The 25,036-nt window shown below is 36.3% G+C and overlaps 3 protein-coding genes across 5 annotated transcripts; all 3 read left to right on the top strand.

Moving 5' to 3' along the window:
- The first annotated feature begins 1,229 nt into the window (after positions 1–1,229).
- On the top strand, positions 1,230–8,505 carry LOC128210454 (uncharacterized). The gene is made up of 5 exons (XM_052914804.1): positions 1,230–1,736; positions 2,572–2,979; positions 4,250–4,265; positions 5,706–6,013; positions 7,523–8,505. The coding sequence occupies exons 1-5, from the start codon at positions 1,438–1,440 to the stop codon at positions 7,932–7,934; spliced, it is 1,443 nt and encodes a 480-aa protein (XP_052770764.1). The 5' UTR covers positions 1,230–1,437; the 3' UTR covers positions 7,935–8,505.
- A 387-nt stretch (positions 8,506–8,892) lies between these two features.
- LOC128210299 (ADP-ribosylation factor 4-like) lies at positions 8,893–10,628 on the top strand. The gene is made up of 2 exons (XM_052914565.1): positions 8,893–9,384; positions 9,922–10,628. The coding sequence occupies exons 1-2, from the start codon at positions 9,098–9,100 to the stop codon at positions 10,331–10,333; spliced, it is 699 nt and encodes a 232-aa protein (XP_052770525.1). The 5' UTR covers positions 8,893–9,097; the 3' UTR covers positions 10,334–10,628.
- A 4,434-nt stretch (positions 10,629–15,062) lies between these two features.
- Positions 15,063–24,576, top strand: LOC128211904 (uncharacterized). Of its 3 annotated transcripts, XM_052917024.1 has the most exons (9): positions 15,119–15,156; positions 15,565–15,679; positions 19,880–20,587; positions 20,955–21,008; positions 21,161–21,652; positions 21,855–21,908; positions 22,510–22,989; positions 23,144–23,201; positions 23,478–24,576. In XM_052917024.1, the coding sequence occupies exons 3-9, from the start codon at positions 19,912–19,914 to the stop codon at positions 23,737–23,739; spliced, it is 2,076 nt and encodes a 691-aa protein (XP_052772984.1). In that variant the 5' UTR covers positions 15,119–15,156; positions 15,565–15,679; positions 19,880–19,911; the 3' UTR covers positions 23,740–24,576. The 3 variants fall into 3 exon arrangements, with proteins under 3 accessions (XP_052772983.1, XP_052772984.1, XP_052772985.1); XM_052917023.1 differs by lacking the exon at positions 15,565–15,679 and having other exon boundaries at positions 15,063–15,156; XM_052917025.1 differs by lacking the exons at positions 15,119–15,156; positions 15,565–15,679 and adding an exon at positions 15,175–15,210.
- Positions 24,577–25,036: the final 460 nt, after the last annotated feature.

The raw sequence follows: 25,036 nt of genomic DNA, 5'->3' as shown, positions 1-25,036 counted from the left end.
ACAAGGTCCGCCTACTGCCACTCACAAGGTCCGCCTACTGCCACTCACAAGGTCCGCCTACTGCCACTCACAAGGTCCGCCTACTGCCACTCACAAGGTCCGCCTACTACCACTCACATGGTCCGCCTACTGCCACTCACAAGGTCCACCTACTGCCACTCCCAAGGTCCGCCTACTGCCACTCACAATGTCCGCCTACTGCCACTCACAAGGTCCACCTACTGCCACTCACAAGGTCCGCCTACTGCCACTCACAAGGTCCGCCTACTGCCACTCACAAGGTCCGCCTACTGCCAGTCACAAGGTCCACCTACTGCCACTCACAAGGTCCGCCTACTGCCACTCACAAGGTCCGCCTACTGCCACTCACAAGGTCCACCTACTGCCACTCACAAGGTCCACCTACTGCCACTCACAAGGTCCGCCTACTGCCAGTCACAAGGTCTGCCTACTGCCACTCACAAGGTCCGCCTACTGCCAGTCATAAGGTCCGCCTACTGCCACTGATAAGGTCCGCCTACTGCCACTCACAAGGTCCGCCTACTGCCACTCACAAGGTCCGCCTACTGCCACTCACTCGATACACACTCCCTGCCTCAGATTTTGCGTTGAAGATGTGTCAATGAATGAGGTGGTATTCTAAGACAGTAAGATGACTTGATGTATTTAAATGATTAAGAAGGGCTTGTTCGCTACGCACACTCGCTGCATTCTGTTACTTCAGGTCATCTCATCTTAAATATTACATAGAGCGCACCAGACTGTCATATTTATTAGGGTTTCATTTTTGTGTTTTCTGTTTTTAATGTAAAAATTCTTGTTAAAATGAAAGTCGTCATCAGTGATGATATTTTGACAATTTGGCAGAAAATGTTTTATGCCGAAAAGCACTGATATCGACATTGAAGTGTGAATTTACAAGTATTCTGTTCAATGCCTGTTTTTTGGTTGGTTAAAACTTGTCATGTTTGGGTAATGCTTGTAATATTTTGTATGGCGTTTCTGATGAAAGTTAAAAAAGCCCCAAATGATATTGTTAATTGGTGTAGATTTGTATTTCTTAAATCGAACATTTTGTTTTTGAATTATTATTTGTGATTCACAAAATACCACCTTCTTTCAGCTCTTGTTATACTCGATAAGAATTTGTTTTCAGTCGGACGGATAACAGTATGTATAATGAACAAGTCAATATCGCCATGTAAATTTCGCCAGCGTGGAGGTTTAAGCGTAGCCGATAATATATTTAGAAGTACGCTAATAATACTATATACTATTTCACAATCATTGAATTGGAATACTTGATTTAACCATGTAATTTATCATAATAACCACTACTTTTTCGTAAATTGTAGTACACGTAGTATTGAGTTAAATCGGCTACATATAGAAAAGGATACAAGTTTAACACAAGCAAAATAATAATTAACTATAGACATGGGTAACTCCCTGTTCAAGAGGTATTTCTCGCAAAAGGAGGTTCGAATCTTGCTTGTTGGACTAGACGCAAGTGGCAAAACTACGGCGTTGTATCGGCTAAAATTAGGAGAAGTTGTGACTACGATCCCCACTATAGGTTTTAACGTGGAGACCGTGAACGGGACTTTATCACACAAGGCTGTCAATATCACGGCTTGGGACGTAGGGGGACGGTGCCAAATCAGACCGCTTTATCGACACTATTATCCGACGACTTCCGGGTTGGTCTACATGATCGACTGTGCTGACAAAGAAAGGTAAGAGGGCGTTTGTTTATTAGACGGTGCCACTGGCCGTCCGTGGGCGTCGGTCGCAGTGAGAGTCTTGTGAGCCTGGTGACCCATGGCGCACTGACAAAATGTAACGCTGGTTGGAGCTACCCTGGTACAGCACTGTCACAGGTCGGGACCCCGTTGAGCGTTCCTCTCGGAAGACGATAAGTTATATTACTGATGGAGCGGGGGATCGAACCTGAGACCCCTCGGTTATCACTCAATTGTTTTACCACTAGACCTCGAACCCGTCGCTTGGCAATGGTAAGTATTATCGATAGAGCTAATAAGCGGAGTTTGGGCAATGGTGTCTCCGTATTCATTGTTTAATCAGTAGGGCAACAGGGGTTGCTTTGCCTTAGCTGTTCGTTGTTTAGCTCTTCACATAATCATATGCACCGGTACGTTTGCATAAAGCGCCACCTATTTCCCCCTTGCCTAAAAGTTTTCTGCCTTTGATAATGATGGTTGCATAAAACGTCTACCATTAAAATGAACTGTAAATAATACGTTGACTTTCTGGAGGCGCATCTTTAACTTATTGCTCTTTTCCTATTGGTTTGTTTATTCTATGTATATCCGGACAGCGCTTTTTGATCTTAGTCGTTGGCTTATGATACTCTCAAATAGCGCTATGTCTATTCAAAATACACATGGTAAGCCTGTACTCGGCTGATGGCACCTTTAGAAATATATCGCCTGTAAACATACAGCTCTTTAAAATACTGTATAACACAATAACGCTCGAAAAGCGAACATTGAGCATTACTCTCTTAAAGCGAACATTGAGCATTAATCTCTTGTTTTACATGCTTTGTAGGTTTGGAGACGCGGTAGAAGAGTTAAGAAGATTCATGAAGGAAGATGAACTTCGGGATATTCCAATACTTGTTCTCGCTAACAAACAAGACATGGCCGGAGTCATCACCCCAACGGAGGTCCGAACCAAAATATCTGAGATTTTAACGCCTGCGGACCGGAAGTGGGCGGTGTTTGGTGTGAGTGCTGTGCATGATTTATCGGGTCTTCGGGCAGCAATGGACTGGCTTACTTCCGCTATGGTTGAAAACGAAGCGAAACACGCGTCGTCGTCATGGCTACCGGAAATGCTTAAAGAAGAGAGCATCACCGTCAATAAACACAAAACAAAAGCACCAGTGGCAACGGACGAGAAGACCAACGCTTCTGGACTGGTGGAATCCTTTAAGAAACTTCTGTGGAAATTTGCGTAACCTTAGTCTCGAATGTTTCTTTATAACAAATGACGGAGATTCCACAGCAAAGTGTTGAAATAGAATGGCTTTATAATATGCATATACATGTATATACAATTTATATACAGGTGTGTAAAATGTATAATGTACGATAGGCAGACAACTAAAACAAAGTTCTCTTTAATGTACATCCTCGTAGTTATTAGCTCTCTAGAAATGCACGTTCATTTCAAGTGATACCATAAGTTCAATGGAATTATCAAACATCCCAATTTAACATTATAACAATGTCCCAATTTAATGACAAGCCTAATAATACAACGAATACCTTAAATTACATTAACTGCTAGAACTGCTGAAATCTACATTTGCAAAATTGCATATGTTTCGTTGGTCTTGCAGTGCGATGGAACCATTTATCTTTTAACTCATATGTGCATGTTTGTTTCCATGCACCAGACAAAAACACAGCAGACTGTTTGCTCTGTGTTTAATATTTTTGGTTTAACTAGTATGTAATCTTGCTTCACAAACACACAGCAGACTGTTTACTCTGTGTAAAATGTATCTGGCTTTACTATTATTCTAGTTTACTATTTGCTTGTATCAGAAATTATGTATACATTTGTATCCCCAAATAAAACAACAAAACAGTCGTGGACCTCAGCACAAGGCATTCAGAAGTCCCAACACAATGAATTTCTAGTGAAATGCGAGAATAAAATCATTAATAACATGTCTTTTTATAGCTTAAATGATTCAAAAGTTGTTTTCACGTCGCCCAAAACACATCTAGGTTCACTCACTCAACCTTGTGTTATTGAACAATTAATTCTTCTATAGCGGGGGGGGGGGGGGGGGTGCGGGTGCCCCAAACTGAAACCTTGATCACTACGAGCGGATCCCTTGATGGTAGTCATGATATAAGATATAGGTATTTTGTTAATTTTCACTTAATCAATTATTTATGTTAATGAAGTTCATGAACAATTCTCGTATATTGATCGGGATGGTGTAATCACCCATGACGGGTGTCCGGGCGGCAAATGCAACCCTCTCTCCGGTTTCCCTTGTTTCTAAACATTTCTGATCCAATTTTTATCAAACTTTGTAATAATGTTAAAAGGCATAGTATCTCCACTCTGTCCAATAGCCACCACCACCACCACCACCACCACCACCACAAGCAACAACAACAACAACATCAACAACAACTTCAACAACAACAACAACAACTACTACAACATTTACTGTTATATTCTAATTAATTACATTCATACGTAGGACGGAAAGTATTATGGTATGGCGCTGATGTCTGCTTGTCCGATTGTCCGTTGACTTCCAATCAAAAACTAAATGAAATGACCTCATGCTCCAACTTTTTTTATCAAGAAGGCTGTTCATGCCAAGTTGATCCATTCACTTGATATATATATACTTTACTTGCTAAATTTGTTAAATTTGACACGACATATTGATTAAACATGAAAAACATGAAAACTTACCAGTTGCCATATTACATTATTCAACGATTATGCGCATAGGAATTACGTACTAAAGTATTCTCTTCATCAACATATCTTGCTAATTAGCAAAAACAAGATCAAGGCCTAGTTATTTTGCGTTGTGTTACGTTTTGTCGATTATATAAAATGTATAACGTTAATTTAAAATTGGTTTTATATTTACCATTGAAAATGAATAAATTTGAGATTATATTGCTGAATAACTGATGTCTGTTTAAAGTTCAGTAAACTATACTTTATTCTTTTCTATTCTTTAATATAATTCATGATCTATGATCAGTGCTTGATATGAGTAAGGCAAAACGCCACTCAATATTATAGCGCATTTGTGCAATTTAAACACTAATACAACGCACTATTTTCGGTTATTTCTTAAGTGTTGTTTTGTTAGTGAACACGGTTCTCTGTCTGACTTGACATAGAATTTCGTAGATTATGATTTCACATCAAGTTTAATTTACACATTACGCTCTTACTTTTTCATATTGCTGAATTAATAAAAGTTTGATTATGACGAATACATAGTCAACATTCTTATAGGAATTACTACAGTCTATACTTGTTATTTTAGTTTAAAAGGGGATTCCGGGCTCTGTTGTTTGCATTTATGTGGGCCAATGACAATTGATAATATTTTTCATTTTTTTCTGTTCATTAAGCGTTTACGTAGATCGATTCTGACGAATGCACCAAACATAAGTGTCATAGAGTATATATCAGTCATGATATTTTTCCACCAAGGCTGTGTCCCATGCACTTGGTGGGTTCCTTTAATTATATTCTAAATGATAACAACAAAAACGAGGTTGAAATAGGTGGACATATTATTACGTTACTAACTTGACATGTTGCTCAAAATGTTCAGAGAACTTTAATATTTGAGTAAACCAAAAAGCCGCGAATAAGCCTTTAAACCAATCGAAGGTCAGTCGACTGTCAGTTATATACACATCAATATCGCCATGCAAATATAGCCAGCGTGGAGGTTTAAGCGTAAACCGGAGTACAGTGTACAATGTAGTATTTCGCAATGCTTGATATAAACCGTATATAATACAAAAACCAATTCGTATTCTTCATTCATTTTAAGGTTACATACACGTAAAGAGTAATTGTATATGATATTATTAAATGTAGTGAATTCAATATAAAACTTTATGTACATATGATTTAGTTGGACATTAACGGATATAATCAAGGACATACTATAAAAGCTTACGTGCTTACCTAGAGACATGGGCAACTCATTGTTCAAGAGACTTTTCTCGCAAAAGGAGGTTCGAATAATGTTTATGGGACTGGACGCTAGTGGCAAAACTACGACGTTATATCAGCTAAAATTGGGCGAGGTGGTGACCACGATCCCAACCATAGGGTTTAACGTAGAGACAATATCGCACAAAGGAGTCAATATCACTGCATGGGATGTAGGGGGAAGGGATAAAATGAGGCCTCTATACAGACACTACTTTCAAAATACTGCAGGGCTGGTCTACATCTTCGACTGTGCTGACAAAGACAGGTTAGAACTTACGGTATATGTCTGATTGGTCGCTTTAGTTTTAACTTATTTATTTCAGTTTCTAAATAGCGATTTTCTAAAATAAAATTCTTCTCACGCCATTTCATGAGTTTGTGACTGTTGAAGATAGCTGGAATTAGAGGAGAGTACACACGTTCTACCAAATTCCTTACAGAGGTTACTTTTTTGTCGTACAGTTATCATTTACACCAGTCATAGAATGTAGTGATGATCCAAACCACGTGACGCCATAAAACAAGTTAAAGATTTCTTTCATTTGAAATAATTTGCTACTTTTAACTTCGAAATTTCTCCACGACGACCTCCATGTAAATCACCTTTAAGTGGACTGTAATGAGATGTGTGACCTCAAAGACTTATGCACCAGTCAATTGTAACCACGGCCCCTCCAGGTCCAGGGATTAGCGGGGACTTTGACTTTCGGTCCAGCCAAGCCCGAAAAAAAACGCCCTGCGGGGACGCACTATTGGTAAAATCCCCTCTACATGCCCCCGCACCCCAGAGACCCTAAGTAAGGCACATCCCCGCTATATTTGACGCGAATATAAAACTACCGCATTCACCAGGCACTGCGGGGCACCCGGGAAGGTAAAAACACGGCCCGTTTCCTCGGCTATCCCCGGTATACCCCCGGACCTTGGGGGGGGGGCGTGGTTACAGTTGACTGGTGCATTACGTTCTAATATCTGAACATTCTACCTTGCATATTAACTCAATACCGGCATTAATTCTCAGTTAAGTCTAAAATCATAGACTAATAACATGTTATATTTATCATGAACTGATGTATTGATAGTGGCAGTCATTTCAAAGACGTTAACAATACTGAGTAAAGGTGACAGTGAACCTATTCATTGCCAAATTGAGCCCTGTTCAGTATCCTCGAGTGGTTAGGTGTTCAGCCTTCTTGAAACAAACAACTCACGTTTACTAAACTCTAATTGAAATAACAATGAATAAAGTCATGAACTATATCATATTCACGGAGAAGAATAGTTAAATGGCCTTGCACATGTACCTGCCATTATATCCATGGTTACCATAGGTGAAATCAGCTATCAGGTGAATTTGTTGAAAAGATTTAAATGTATAGTTCTACGGCACATTTTTTCCTTGCCGCTTAAAATTGGACTCAGCTGAGGCTAAATATAGAGACATTTGATATTATTATATTGCATGAAAACAAATATTACAATGAGAATATTAAAGCACAGTTAAACACAATCTTTGAAACGGACATTCTAAAATCAAAGATGCAAGGGGAATGGGCCACCAGTTTTACAAACATTAGCTATGGCCTTCTCTAAAATCATGTTGGTACAGTATTTCCTAATGCCATATATTGTTGCATTGTCTAAATACCGCACTGTCGTTCGTGTAAGTCAGAGATTGTTAGCATTTAATTTTGAACAATAAATGATAATGTTTTTGGTACTATTTGTTTTGAAGGTGCGCATTAGTTCCTTCATGTTTTTTTTTTATTTAAAGGTTTGGAGACTCTCTTGAAGAGCTAAAAAGTTTCATGGGAGAAGATGAGCTTCGAAACACTGCGCTGCTTGTTCTTGCCAACAAACAGGATATAACGGGAGCTATCACTCCTACAGAGGTGGAAAAGAGAGTCTCCGAGATTTTAACGCCAATTGACCGGACATGGGCGGTTTTTGGTGTTAGTGCTGTAACTGACTTGTCCGGCCTCAAGGTGGCGCTTGATTGGCTCACTTCCGCTATAGTTGAAAACGAGGCTAAACACGTGGTGTCGGAATGGACACCTGCATTACTTAAAGACGATAGTACATTAGATACTAAAGATGCAAAAGAAGCTCTAGAATCAAACAAAAAGGGGACTAACGTGTGTGGATTGATGGAATCTTTCAAAAATCTTGTGTGGAAGTTTACTTAAAACGACTTGTTTCACTACACAAATGAGGAAAGCTAGTCATCATTAGTTACACCTTAACCTGATTTATAACTTGGTTAAAGCGATACGGAGAAATGCATATACTTTATCTTATAAACTGAAAGTACATTGTATTTTATTGTTGTCTTTGTAATCAGTTATATTTCATCGTTGTTCAATTTTTAAGTAATGCACACACCAATACACTTTATATGGTGCTTTATTGTGAAACAATGTATAACCTCTATTTTTAAATTTCTAATGTAAGCACATTTGGTGACTTAATGTTTATTATGTTCAAGAAAATGCAATATCAATAAAATCGATTTAAAAAAAAACAACAACAGATTTTCTTTGACACTCATGAAATAAAATATGATGTAATAAAATATCCTCTGTTTATTTGCCTATTTTCTTATGAACACTTTTAATTAGTATACTATATATTCTTGTACATATTTTTTTTTGCTCATACCTATGCTTTACATACATTTTTCTGTTTTTATGTTTGTTTGCATTAATTATATTAAAAACTGCATTACACCTGAATGTCAATACCCTGTTTTAAGGTTTATGCAAATGAATACAGTTTTCTATTTTCTATATATATATATATATATATATATATATATATATATATATATATATATATATATATATATATATATATATATAGTGTTTCCACCTTCTGTAAACAAAATATGTGTTTTAATATTTTATACACGTGAATCAACACTTTTACTTGATGTTCGATGTAAAACAATGCTAAAATAAATAAAAAACACTATTATATTATAACATATGTCTTTTGTTATTTTAAATATTTAGAAATTAAAGCTGATAAAATCGACACAAAAGCGATAGTAAAATATTAAACGAGTTAGAAGTTCAGTCGACGGTTATTTATATACAAATCAATATCGCCATGTAAATATAGCCAGCGTGGAGTTAAGTGCGTCAACCAAAGTACAGTGTATTATATCGCAATACTTTATAAAGACCGTATACAGTAAACAAAACAATTCATATTCTCAATTGATATGTAGTTACATACAGAGGAATTGATTTCTGACATGTAGTGTATTTAATATGAAATTGTATCTATCTGTTAATCGGATGTCACTGGACTTACCGAAACAAGTGTAACGTGCTGAAAAACGACAGGTATGGGGAACTCCTTCTTCAAGAGGATTTTCTCACAAAAGGAAGTTCGAATCGTGTTTATTGGACTGGACGCTAGTGGCAAAACTACGACGTTGTACCGCCTTAAATTGGGCGAGGTGGTATCCACGATACCCACCATGAGTTTTAACTTGGAGACAATATCACACAATGGAGTCAGTATCACTGCATGGGATGTAGGGGGAAGGGGCAAAGACCGACCCATCTTTAGGCACTATTACCAAAACACAGATGGCTTGGTATTCTTCGTCGACTGTGCGGATAAAGAAAGGTAAGACTTAATGGTATCTTGTATTGTGTATTAGTATTTAGTTAAAGTTCAATTAAATAAGCTTCATTCTAAATGCAGCCATGATTTAAGCTGATATGAATTACTCATTCTCTATATCTCGAGAGAGAGCGTCCATAACCTTGCAATAAATGTAGACACAGTGCTGGTAAAAATTAAAGATCAAGATAGCAAGCCTCTAAATGGCTTCCAACTCATGATTGCTTGGGTGAAGGTTGACACCTTTACCACTAGACCTTTCTTAATATTCTCAGTAGCTCAAATATATTACCTAAATCTGACACATAAACTGTACCACAACGATGCCATTTTGTGTGTGTCTATTTCTAAAATTCTGACCTAATTCTTGTTGACGTTTAACAAAATGAAAATGCTTCAATAAGATGTTGTGAAGATGTATTAATAAGTAATTTATACCATGTTTTGGGGTATAAAACAGATCGCACCAAACTTGACATGAACATTTAAGAAAAAAAAATTTTCTGAAGAATAACCCGTTGTATTTTTAATGATCTAAAGGTTTGACGAATCTGTGGATGAGCTTCAGAGATACCAGGAACTAGATGAGTTAAGAAACGTCCCAATTCTTGTTCTTGCCAACAAACAGGACCTATCAGAAGCTATCACTCCTACGGAGGTGGATATGAGAATCTCCGAGATTATTACGCCAGTTGACCGAAAATGGGCGGTATTCGGTGTAAGTGCTGTACATGACTTGTCCGGCCTGAATGTGGCGCTGGATTGGCTCACTTCCGCTATAGTTGACAGCGAGGCAAAACACGTGGTGTCATCATGGACACCTGAAATACTTAAAGACGATGGCAAAATGGAGGGTAAAGATAAGAAAGAAGCATTACTGTCAAATGATAAGGGCAATAACGTGTGTGGAATGGTGGAATCCTTAAAGAAACTTGTGTGGAGGTTTACTTAAATCTACTTTCTTTTGTCCTTTAAACAAATGACGCAAGGTAGTCAACATCATGGTGCAATATTATTTACCCCATAGCATGCCTTATACTTGGTATATCTGATAGAGAAGAACTGAATTGCAACTTTGTTGTTTTTGTCAGGTCGATATCATTGTAATTAAATTTTTGACAGAGGTGCAAATCAGTTGTTCTTGTGATACCATTTATACCTATAACTATGCATATCATGTTCTTGTAAGCTTTTGTATTAATTTGTTGAGAACGTCACAGCGGGCTGTATGTAATAGATTAATTAATAAAGAATATAAAAAAAAAACATTAACCATTTGCTGTATCCTAAAAGGGAATGCATACGGAAGCTACTTCTTCTTGCCGTTTGCAACCGTTGTTGGTATTCTATAAATCGCAAGTCTAGATGATGATGACACTGTTAATTAAAGCGTTTTGCTAATGATTTAAATGTTTGTGTTTGATGTCAAAAACGCACACAAGAACAAAAAACGTGCTAAGGCAGTCGGAACCACAGCTGTGTCCCCCCTCCACAACATATAAAGGTATGAAACTAAGGTTTACCAGTACCTCTAAATGACAATGTTGTATAAATATGAGTTATGTTCATATCTGTCTATGGGCAAAATAGGTTTTGAGCGGACTCTGACTTTAGACAAAAGGGTTTTGCATGCCAACTAGATGAGATCTTGGAAACCAGTTTCGATAACATGTTTCAGAACAAGTCCCTGGCGTTAGGAACTAAAAGGGTGTGTTTTTGTTTGCTTGTGCGTGCGCGTGCGCGCGTGCGTCTGTGTTAGTGTGTTGTGTTTGTGTGTTGTGTTTACCAGCTTGTGAACATTTTCAGCTGGCGCGTTTTGTGTTGCTTCGCCCGATAAGTGCAGAGTTATGGCCCTTGACTTTCAGCTAAAAAAACATATGTAACATGCACTTTTGTGTCGCTCATATCTTCAGCTGTATAAGAAACAGAGTCATGAACATTCAAAGGTACGTAAACCAGCATTTGCAGTTCTGCACTAAAGTTTTAGTGTATGGCTCCCTTAGGTAAAAGTAGAATTATGAACCTTGACGTAGTTAAGCTTTGCGTTTAAAAAAAAATCACCCATATCTTAATAAGCTTATGAGACTTAGTCATGAACGTAAGAGGAATGTTAACACGCATGCCAATTTGTTCATCTGCGGTTTTGATTGCGGCTGTGTCCAGCAGACCTGTGTACCGTGACAACATTAAATTAATGCATATATTGTTAAAGTCCGCATGTTCAAATGTTGGATTAAGGTCAATGTTTATAGCAAACTGAAAAAACAGCCCCTATCCATGATGTTAGTAAACCCTTAAATCGATGTTTTCCCGGACGAATGAATGGACAGATGAACGAACAGTGCGATTATAATATGCCTTCATTCGATACATAGATAAATACACTTTCCAGCAAACCACAATACCTCGTTGTTTGGATGGTATTGACAATGTTTTTACCTTAAGCTATATTATTTTTGTCACTGTAGAAAACGACTATTATGAAATCTTTCTGTGTTTCTTATTGTAAGAACTGTTCACCAAATGTAAATAATACAAATGTTCAATTTGTTTATCATATCATTATCACTGATAAAGATAGTAATGTACATTCCCATTGTGTAAAAATATATATATTTGATCTCAGATAATATAATATTTTAGATGATGAACGTTTTTTTCTGACATTCGTAGCCATGCGTATGATCTCAATTCAGCAATTTATAATCATTTTTAACCAAATGTAAATGATTAAAGTGTTCAATTTCTTAAATACGACATTCTCACTGATGAAGAAAGTGATGTTTATTCCCAAAGTGTAAATAATTCCATTTCTGTTAATGCGAATTATGACATTTTAAATGATAGAACATACGTTAACTCGTCTAGTCAGGGTTAATATCTCAAATCAACTGATCACAACTTTTGTGCTTACAATGAAAACCAATTGACATTGCATTTATAGGTGTTAGTGGTTTGTATTCAAAACTTTATTATCATGATTTCTCAGATTTTGTACGAATTATGAAACAATCTGCTTTGAGCAAACAAAAACTAGGTGCTTTTAATAAGACTCATTTTAATAGTTACACTGTCAAAGTTAGACACAGATAGTTATCGATGTGTTGATGTGCTTTTAGCATACCTGTATATCGTATTTAAGGTTGCAGAGTTATAGTTTAAATGTGTTTACAATTGTATACACCAAATGAACTTTTTGACAACTTATAAAATAATATAATTGATAATAACACACTGTATGATAATCCATATTTTGACAATAAGGGCGATTTATAAATAAATGAATGAATAAATAAATATTTTTTATGCTATGTCATTGTGAAATTTGAGTTGCAAACACATTTATTTGATAATGAAGAACATGGCCTCAATTTAATATAGGTAACAATATTTCTTTTATTATGTATTCCGTTAATAATTGGTGTGTATGTATAGAACACACTGATAATTTTCAAGGTTTATCCTATTTTTGTATTTGCCTTTTGTTACAACGCCAATTCATGCCTTATTAATGAGAGTTTCAAATATAGTGGTTGAAAAAGATTGAAATAACATATAATCTTTATTTAATAACTTTCCACAGTTAACCTGTATGCCAATTCATTATTATTTTTTCATTAAAATCTGTGTTTACATTAGCGTAGAATGCTGTCCTATACGTTCACCAGCGCCAAACCAATGTGTGTAAATGGATTCAAGTATTATATATAAAGCAGTGTCATAAGCAACACATTTATGATGATATGTTTTATTTCATGAAGAGACAGGGTGGGTTTCTTGAAATAAAATGAGTGACTGAATATTTTATTTGATTCTACGGTGGAGGAGGGTACGAGGAAAACGCACCAAAATATGTACGATTTATGAGCTGCCATCGTGTCCCAGCAAGGGATATAACTGTTGAATCCTGAAACGCGGAATACTGAGAGGAGTTAGTCACCCTAACATATAAGAAACACTGATTGTTTAATACATATTTATTTTTCCAACATATAACGCAAGATGAACAGCGGTGGATAAAAAATAGTTATCGTCCACTGCTTAAATAACGACGCCCATTTTCGCTTTATGGGGCGCATTTCTTAATCTCATTAGTTCGTTTTCTGCCCATATCTCGACTACTTGCACCGCGCCATCCGGTGTGTTCCGCGTCAGTCCACCTCCTCCTCGCTGACTCAGGGGACCGATAATCTTAGGTTTTTACCTCAAACAGGTACTGGCTCTTCTTAGTCGCGTATTTCCAGGCTTCCTTACTGCCGTATTCTTCGAGCAAATGTAGGTCGGATTCCGTTTTCTCAATTGACTTATAAATATGATCCGATTAAAATGATTTGTTCCATAGAATAGTGGTGGTAAAGGTACGCGCCATTGTTTTCCGATATTTGCTTTTCATGTTGTTAAAAGCTCGCTTCCTAGTATCACCAACCCCAATACCCTCGATTGCCAGACAGTTTTGTACTTTGCCTTTATATTCAGTGATGAGTATCCAGGGGCGAATCCAGGAATATACGTTAGATGGGGCGTCACATATGGATGCAACCCTTTAACATGCGCCCCTCCATCAAAACAGAATGTATATGGCATGGGGGTTACTCCCCCAAGCAAATTTTAACAATTTATATTTAGAAATGATGAATTTTAAGGGTATGTTATTACTGGTTTTTTCTCCCATATTAAATTTTAAGGCAAACCTAGAAGATTTTAGAGAGGACGCGCACCAGGTGCGACCACCTCTAAACCCGCTAGTGGTATCACTATTTAATGAAAATCAGATACTTAAACAATGACAGTTAAAGTATATTCAGCAGTTTCATGTCAAGAATCAACATTTATACACAACTGAACAATTGGTGAAATCTAACGATAAGGTAGTACTTGTGAAAAATGCGTTTTGTTTGTAAAATAATGGTTGATTACTTTAATTGACCTTATTCAACTCGTATCACATAACATGCTATTCAAATTGATAGCTCATAATATTGATCTTATAATAGCAATGAAAGTTTATTTTTTTACATCAAAACACTCATATTCTTTTGCTTTGTTTTTGTTATACATGCTATTATTATTTTTTACCGGCGAATGTTTTTCAAAGTTTGTATGTCAGTTTTATGTGCAAATCCTAATACCTAAAACTGATTAATTCCGCTAGTCTCTGGAAATTTACCATGTTACCCACGGCTGCTCCATTCCATTGCTTCCTGGATATTTTGATACCCACGGCTGGACCGATCCGAACACTCTTAGGGTAGACATTATCCATAATAACAACAGCTGGCCGTCGTTCTTTTGACGAAGGACGAATGAAGAGTAACATAAGGGTCAACCGTTGGTATCCGACGAACAAATTCACAGACTGAAAAGATGATAGAAATAAACATGTAGACAAAAAGACCGGAAAATATATTCAGGGTATATTACATTATATAACAAAATACTTGTAAATAAAACCGTACGTCAGACGATTTTAATGTAGCTAGACAAAATATATAACCGTTATGTAGATGTTTGAAATTGAGAACGTGTCCATTAAAAGAACATACTCTTAAAATAATTATTTGTCAAGGCAGATAAATCATGTGCGGTCCAAAAGACACCCATTTTGCCTGCTTGGTGAATATAGCTGTATCATCATCTATATCAATGTACCCATACACACATTGTTGACTGCGTCCTTAAAACTGGAAACCCACACAACGCCCATTTATGTGTTTAAATATAGTATAGGAAACCCGCTCAAAAACGAAACTGATGAATAAAGCCAGTCGATGGAAGGTAAAATATATATATTTATTTTCAAATTGGTACTTATTGGACTTGTTTGCATAAGTAAGTTCATACATGAAACAAATATTTATTTTCTTTAATCACAATTGATAGGCGAAGTCTTTCCGATAAAAGTGAAATATGATGCAACCATAAAAAATGATTTAAATCAGTTTTTGATGGCAGGAATTTAAACGATATATTTTTCTTATTTGAAATTATTTTTAAGCTATATACAGGAGACGCTCAGCAGTGCACTCTGGCAATAAAAAACACTCCAATACTCGTACATGATTAATTGTTTATACATCCTGTTATGGTTACTTGTTTCAAGAGTGTACATGTTTCCTTAATGCATGTATGTTTGCTATAGCTTGTATGTTTGCTTAAAATCTGTTGTGTTTGTTATCTTTCAAGGACCATTAACCTACCGGCCACTTGACAGTATGCATAGAATCAATTTGGCATGACATAAGTGAAACGAATGGATTACAGTACATATACAACTGAAATTCAAATCTTATCACAAAAAGTATGTACTACTGAAGTAGATTGATATATCCTTAAATAAAAGCATATAAGCATTTTCCAATTAACTGATAAATAAAACATGAACGGTATCATGCGCGAAGTCAGCATTGAAACATTGTCGGGCACGACTGATCCATCACGCTGAACTTTCTTCAACACAAATGAAGAAATCGTCTGATACCGACGACTGACCCATCCGATAAAATCATCAGCCGTGGTACTAAGTCAAGAAAAGTGAATGCTAATGAAATATTATGTTACAATATATGTGTGTCAATTCAGAGTCATACACTGATCTGACAGCGCTATTTAGCCAATTATATGAAGTGTATTGTCATTCGAATTTTGATTCCGAATTGAAAGTTATTGATTGATATATGTGGTTAATCTCATTTTATTGGCCCTTGAGGGAGGCATAAAGTAATCGGACCGTCAGTCTTTCCGTCCCCACGCTTTCCGCTCAATACCTTAAGAACACTTAGGCACAGGGATATCATGCTTGGTAGGACGGTTGGTTAGACCAGCAGATGTAACCTTTGGATTTTGAAGTCAATGGGTAAAAGGTCAAGGTCATGGTGACCTAAAGCTGAAAATCCGTTTCCGGATCAATAACTGAGGAACGCTTACTCACATAGACTTCATACTTTGTAGACAGGTTGGCCATGACCAGCAGATGAAACATTTTGTTTTTTTTAAGTCAGTGGGTCAAAGGTCAAGGTCATGGTGAAGTCAAGCTGAACATGTGTTTCCTATCAATGAACATTAATAGTTGAGTCATATCTACTTTTAATAATTGCCAATGTCTAACATTGTTAACAGAGAAAAATGCCTGTTTTATGTGAAGAAGTGCAAAAGGTTCACATTAAATAAATAACAACGTTATGTCGCATTATAACAAGTGCCAATGTCATTATATGCCATTGTATAAAGAACGTTTTTTTTGTAATTTGAAAAGTGTAAATGTTTGACATAAAGAATAAAGAATAAAGTCTTGTCTTATCTCTACATCGCGCTTTAACTATTACAAATGGGAGTTTATTTCGGATGTTTCACGCAACCTTGCTTCCAGCTATTTTTAATAATATGCGACCGCCCACCCCGTTCAGCACTGTGGTTGCAGGAAGCGACTGTTTATACACTCCGGTATAGTAGCGGGGTCACCGAGTCCGAGTCACTCTGTCAAAGGAGCACGTGCAGTTCGCAGAAACACTTCTATCCGAATATGTACTGTATGAATCACTGACACTCTTCATTTCCATGTAATTACTTTCACAATTCAGTTTAATAACAATCAACATGTATCAAGTAGAACAAATTTCTGTGCTGTAAAAACAAATACCTTGTATTCTTGATGTACAAAAGTGCCTCTAAGTCTTCACTGGTAATAGCATACTAACAAACTTTGCATTTTGCTTGATGGCATTTGTATTTTGCCTTATGACCACTCCATCCGCCTGTTAACATTGTATGTTCCATTCTGCGTATTGCGTGCTGCCTGGTGGTATATGTATATAGCTTCCTTACTATCCTTCCTTTGTTGAACAATGCATGCCTGTGTTTACAGTTTATCGCTAGTTATCGCGTATAGATGATTGCATCATGCATACTGTGGTTTGTCAATTGTACATCTGAAATATGTTTTTCACCATTGCAATATTCGTTCTTTCATGTCTTGTGCGTATACATGTATCCTTCTTTCTTGCCTGGCTGCATTCGAAGTTTGTCACAAGTGTTATGACAAAACAGACAGGCAGATGGCGCTTTTTCGCATTTTTTTACGAAAGGATACGGAAAATGTCAAAAATCTACGATTGTACTAGTACATGCGCTTGGAGTAACTTCCCTTTGTAGCGAATAAGCCATGATTTCTGGTTTCTCCCACAGGCGTCTGACTCATTGTGTGTCTCTAAAATGTTGTTTCATATCATTTTGGGTACATATAATGAATAGACAACAGATCTAAAGATATGCAATGCCTTTGATATACAAGAAAGAATCGAGGTTTGTGACTCAAACTTTGCGGATCTCACGGTAGAGTCCAGTTTTATTCAACATAGAAACAATCCATTTACCTGACAAGCGCTCAGATGGTGGCATTGACATGTACAAACTATTTAAACATCATCTTTGTACCGGCTCGAACGTGTTCCACATAACCAAGGTTGGTTTTGTGCGCGCTTGTTAGCAGCTCTCGTAGCTACTCGACAATCTCCGTTGAGCGTATTCGGAGGTGTGTCAGAATCTAGGCCATCATCTAAGTCCTTGTCAAGGAAATGGCCACCTCATACGAAATTTTAAAGTGGCTTTAAAATGAAGATTGATACGCTTGTTCCACAAATTTTGGTGTAAGTCTTTTTTGTGATATTTCGGAATGGAATTGTATTATCTATACACGGAAGTATAAAATCACTTAAATATTTCTGTGTTAAGTGCTGTTTACACGGGAACTCATTGAAGATTGGAATTTGCTGTACAAATTCCGACTACAGAAAAAGACGATAATGGGACATTCAATTATGCTTGTTAGTTTAAAGACAATAAAGTTATACCAACATATCGCATACCATTTTAAAGGGAATTGACTCCTCTTTTCATGTCACCATGTGTATTTGAAAATGGATTGTTTCTATGTCGTTTAAGACATTTGAATAAAACTGGACTCTAAAGTGAAATCCGGTAAGTTTGAGTTACATAGCTTGTTTCTTTCTTGTATATCAAAGGCATTACATATCTTCAACATTTTGGAGACAAACAATGAGTCAGACGCCTGTGATCATTAGCACTCGATATAAATGTGTCGAAGGCATCTTTGACTCTGTCCAAAATGGATGACACATCAACGTAATATGACAGCTGGGCAGTTCGAAATACTATTGGCCAACTGCAAAATCCTGTCCCTCGAAGCATCTGTTATCGGCAGAATTTCTGGGATTAACTGTTGATCCATTTATGACAGTGTTCTGGGTGTAAGTTAGAATGCAATACTTTCAGTAGATGGAAAAAATGCGACCCATATAAGTGTTGAATATATTCAGCCGAAATATAACTTTACGGCAGACAGAAATCACAACAACAAATTGCTTTGACATTTTTAGAACAAAGGGAAATAATAACTGCAATGCTTATAACTCGTTAAACTCCGAACATGTACGGAAAAAACGAACGATCACTCCGAATGTGTACGGAAACAAATACATGTGCATACAGCGCCCCCTGCTTTCATAATTCGTTATGCCTTATTCTTGGCACCCGCATTATGGTTTGTTCATTTGGCTTGCATCATTCGGCTCGTCTAAATTGGACGGTTTCATTCGGATAGTTCTACAATGCTTGGTGATAGATGCATTGTGCGTACTTGTATTTCTATTCGGCCTCGTCAAATTTCGAACTTTATGATAAAAATAAGAAAGTTATGTATATTGTAATAAAAAATGCATTCATTAAATGATGTTCACAGACATTTAAACAAAGTGAAGTTAGTATATAATGTTGTTATTGTAATAGCTATAAACCGGATTGGAATGTCAACTTGCAGAATGCAAATGCCATCATGCAATACGACATGTCATAATGCATACTGTAAGGTTATTACCCGAGCGGAAAAGTCATCAATCATAATGCAATTTTTACCTAAATGCCATTTCATAGTCTTCGCTTTTGCATCCCTTTCATATTTAAAAAAAATATACTGTTTGAACGGATCAATATATTGTGATTACGTAGTTAAAACTGCACTCCGTCCGTTTTGATTAAAAGCGAAAATTGAATTAACGTGCGAACGTTCCACAGGCGGACCGCAAACGATAATCGGCTTTGGCTGCACAACTAATAATCACAGAGTCTTGCAAATAATCGCGGAAATTCTGTACAAATGTGTTACATATACATATGTATTAATTGTCTTTTAACAAATTCATTTTATCGCACTTTTTTATTGTTTTGAAAGGAAGCGTGTACTGCCCATGCGCGTTTCTAACATTTGCATAATAAGTAGGCCGCCGAAATTAATTCGCCGAATTCGTCAGGGGCATTCATGCGAAAATGAACGTGACTTCATTTATACAAAGTACTAGACTGTAAATATTTATTGTGGAGTTCATGTTATACCCTTGCAAAAACTGTACCTAAAACAGACATGAATAACTCCCCAACACTAAATACATTTATTCCAAAGGTTGCATCTCATGTTTGTTCATTGCAGACTCTATATGAAGGTTGATAACACCCATAAAAATGCCTGACACGGACAACTATTATCGGTTGGTGACATTCATAATTAACACATGTGCTTCTGTGTTGCGGAGGTTGTTCCTTGAACAAGCAAGAATATGTGCCGGTACATCCTTTACAACAGTACAAGCGTATCTTCGGACAAGACAGAGAGACATTGACAAGTTGAAAATGAAGAAGATAATCTCAAAAAAGCAATATGAATTACTCTTTCCATCTGCTGTTCCGGTGGATGAAAACAACTGGGATATTTCGTTGCTCTCTGTTCTGATTAAGAACCTGTACCCAACTGTACAATCTACTGTCATTACTGACGTTCTAGCCATACGAGACGTTCGAAATAACATGCAGCACATTGCAAATACTGCACATATTAGTTATTCGGATTTCGATAAAAACTGGAAAGCATTGCGATCAGCGTGTCTCAGAATCGCTCTTTTTACCAAAGGCAGGGTATACGAAGAAGAAATTGAAAAAGAAATTGAAGCCAGTTTGACTAATAGTATGCCAAATCTTGGTGACTCCCTTCGCCAATGGTACACACGGGAATTTGCTGAGAGTCTTTACAAGCGTATTGACGAGCTTTCAGAGGAAATTAGAGAACTTCGAAAAGATACATCAAAGGCATCCGCAACTTTGAATGCAGTAATTACCAAACGCCCATCAGCGACTGCACACGGTAATATTCTTTTGAACGATTGCAATTCGTTGATACTGTGTTTTTTTTGTTTATGTTCGGTTAAAATACTATTATGTTGTAGGAAAGATAAAACCATAAAAAATAAGGAAATATGCAATATCAAATTATTATCTTATTAATATTAAACAAACATTCGAACAAAGAAAACTGTTAAGTAATTAAAGCTTTTATATCTTCACATATTTATTATATTGGAATAGTTATATGATAATGTAAAATAAGTTCTATTTACTTTCCGACTTCCTTGTTGGTCTCATCTTCGCAAATCTGGACTTATCTTCGTAGGTTTTTGTTCAACTTGTCAAATGCATTCATATATGTGTATTATAAATATTCTTTGTTGTAGGGAAACCATTTAAACGCATTAAGGCGACAACGCCTATATCGGAAAGACCATTTGGTACGTATATGTATATATACATAACATTAAAACCTTTTGAAAATATCTTCACAAATTTTTTTGGAAACACGAATCATGTGATGCATCAAAATATTATCTTTATAATAATACCCGGTTTTTAAATTCAGTTTTCTTCTTAAATATTATTTCAGATGAATTTCGGAAATTTATGACTACAGAAATGACACCAAATATTCAACCTCATGTGGATTGCACGGAAATCAAAAATAGAATTAGCACCCGTAGGATTGCAGTAATCACCGGTTATGGAGGGAGTCATTATATACACACAACGGCGCATGCAATTCGAGAACTGAATCTCAAAGAAGAACTATGCACTTTGATAACAGATCCTAGTGACTGGAAGCATATTAACCCGATGGAACTGCAGCTTGTCTTGTTCAAATGCCCATTCGGAGACTCTGAGCCTAACGAAGAAAAAGCTAGAGTGATGTTTGATGTCATGGATAGCATAAAACAAACGCTTCTGGATGACAAATGCAATATGTTTGTGGTTGTGTTATCACAGACTGAGGTCATGCGTGCAGCTATAGAAATTATTGGAAAAAGCCATGACCTACTTGAAGATCCAGTTACTTGTCACAAAGAGAACACAAAGCTTGACCCAGATATCATTGGTCAAGGTAAATTTATCGAAATGGAAAATAATATATTAAAACACATCGATATTGAAAATGGAATATGTTTCTTTTCTACTTAGATATCATATACATTATGACTGTTTCATATATACGAGCTGTAAAATATGTTCAGGCAATTCGATATCATTATCCGTTTTTATTTCTGATAATATGTTATGACATATTATAATAACATAAATTGCAGGTATTCGATCCAGTGTTACTGCTAAAGGACCAAACAACATTTCAAATTTGCTGGGTATGTATATACATGTATTATATGTCTGACTAACGTATGTTAAAGTACATACAGACTTTTTATATATTCATAACAGTATTTGATTATTAAATGCTTACTATTTTGTATGCATTAAAGGGAAATACCACGTAGAGACTTTACATAAATGAAATGACTGTCTACTATCCCGTATATGTATCGCAATTTAAATGATCTTGTAGTAGATAATGAACCATTAAATCCCTTTCTCGATACGTATCTCCTACAATTATATTGATGGACTTTGGTAAAAGTATCGCTTGATTCTACATTTCTTGATATTAGTAGTGTCCTGTGTTTTACATAAATGAAATGACTGTCTACTATCCCGTATATGTATCGCAATTTAAATGATCTTGTAGTAGATAATGAACCATTAAATCGCTTTCTCGTTACGTATTTTCTACAATAATATTGATGGACTTTGGTAAAAGTGTCGCTTGATTCTACATTTCTTGATATTAGTAGTGTCCTGTGGTAATAACCAACATGCTGTCTGTATTTGCTTTGAAGCCTAGATAAATAAACTTGTTACATGCTATGTATGCTGTGCCTTAAACAAAGAGAATGGTTTCCCTTTCAGAACTGACAGATGCATATAAAACGAGGTTAATGCGTATAGACCATATGTCCCCGGCTGTTATTGAAGCTAAGAAACAAATGAAATCTTCGAAAGTGGTACTGCTGACAGGCAAAAATCAGCATGATTTAACACAGGTTGGACTCTCCCTTGCAACATCCTACAATTACGGACTTAGCCAATTTCTCATTGTGCGAAAAAGTGAAGAACTTGTTAACGTACCAATAAAAAACATATCATTACTAATGATAGAAAACCTGGCGGGTAAATATGATTACGAAAAGCAAAGAGTGTCAAGTTGGCTTGAGATTCTCGAAATGCTGCTTTCTGTTGTAGTGAAAAAACAACTCAAAATTGTACTAACTTTAGAGAGTGAAAAATTAACAAGATGCATTTTGGACTTCAAGAAAGAACACGAGGTGTTCTCATACCTAGTAGAAGTAAATCCTGCGGCGATACGATACATCAAAGACGATCTACCAGGTAAATGATCTCGAACGTTATTTCAAAGTCATCTGTGTGCATAAATAAAAATGTATTACTCTTTCAAAGCATCGTAATATCCTGTTTAACATGTAACTACGGTTTTGTATTAATGTCCAATTATTATATTCAATGCTATTCACATTTGTTTCAGCTCAGCAAACACCATTGAGTATTCGATATTGTCGTGCAATGCTGCAACAAGAAGTGAAGTAAAAACAATTCATTATTCAAACAACTGTACAATAAGTCCTACTCTTTAAATATTTTTAAACTTTCCTATTAAACTAAGTAGGTTTCATTATTCATATTGCTCTATGTGTATTTAAATGATTAATAATATCATTCATAACATTATTATTAATATCATGATTAGTATTATGGGTATAAGTATCATTGCAAGCTACTACAATAACAACAACTACTACTACTTCTTAATAAAAATAATAAGATATGCTTTTTTAATAAAAAAAACCTTTTAATATTAGACCCGTCACATTGACATTTGTGACGGACCTTAGGCTGTTGCAAGAAGAGAAGGACGAGGAGGAAAGTAACATAACCGGGATGACCGTCGTTGAGGACAGATTCCTGGTGGCTACTGACTGGAAGAAAAAGTGTTTGCGATGTTTCGACATAGACATCGGTAAACAAATACACCGGTATACGATGGAAGTAAATCCATGTAGTATAACGACATTACCTGACAGTCGCGTGGCAGTTACACAGAACGATGATATTCATTTTTGATCAAAGTTTCGCCGTCAGGACAATTGAAGTTTGAAAAGAAAATTAAAGGTGGTGCAGGATGTAAAGGAATAGTGTACAGCAACGACCAACTTGTTGTGTCATACATTGATCCAGGAAGTAATGTTCACATTCTGGATATGGAAGGTAACATCTCAAAAGTGTTCCAGAAAAATGATGCCGGTGAAAATTTGTTCATGAATCCTTGGGGTCTTGCAATGAGTTCTGACAATAACACAATATACGTCAGTGACTGGGGCAAGAACACTGTAACTGCCCTGAGTTAGGATGGTCGTGTTTTAGGTGATGGGAAGGATGAAGGAAATCTACGTTGCCTTCGTGATATAACGGTAGACTCTACAGGGCGAGTGTACGTGTGTGGTGAGGATTCACACACTGTGTGTTTGGTATCCTCTGAGACCGGCCCAATTACAAGATTGCTTGGGGAAGAGGATGATGTGAGGTGGCCACTGGCTGTGGCGGTCTTTGATAAAACAAGCAATTTGTATGTTGGGATGCGAGCCAGCAAAGTAATTAAAGTGTTCCACATAGAATAGAGATACGACAATAACGTGCTAAGAAATGAATTGATTGAAAAGAAGTGGTTGAACGTATTATTTAAAGTTGGTTTAAATACAAAATCGTAAAAGCCCGGTTTGTAACCAGATAAATGAGGCAAGGTGAATGCCAATAAAAGATCATGTTCATTGGTGGATGTCTCTGAGCAGCTAAATGTATCATTCATAAAATTTCAATATTTAACGGTAGAGTAATAAAATGAGAATTCACACAATAATTGAATTGGTATTGAGGTTTTATATCAATTATATTTAAAATTGGTTTCTTCAGAATTGATATAAATAAACTACAGAAACAAGTCCAGTAGTCGAAAGTTTAAAACCCCCCATTACTTCCGTTCAATAACACAGGGCCATCGTCAATGACACAAACAAACAATCTCATGGGACACAAAAGTCCACGCAAATCGTACTACATATATCATATACAAAACTAGGGGTGTCTATCAAGGAGTGTTAGGTACCGCCTTTGGTATAATCAGTAAGATGCAAATTTACTCAGGGGTAAAACTAGTGTGTGTTGTATGCACAACCTCACTATTATCCAAACAATCCCGAATGAAGGAAAAATGAATAATATTATCAAATTGTGCATTTACTTGAGGGAAATAAAAAATAAAACAAATACTAATAAAAATGATAAATAAACCACAAGAACTTCTATGATAAGGGATCCCAACTCTATCTGCACACGAAGGAATAGAATTCAGAGTTCCTTATGT

Source organism: Mya arenaria, chromosome 12 (genome assembly GCF_026914265.1).
Source record: "Mya arenaria isolate MELC-2E11 chromosome 12, ASM2691426v1".
Classification (NCBI taxonomy): Eukaryota; Metazoa; Mollusca; class Bivalvia; order Myida; family Myidae; genus Mya; species Mya arenaria.
Note: the sequence above shows the minus strand (reverse complement) of the source record. Positions and strands in the feature narration are given on the sequence as shown.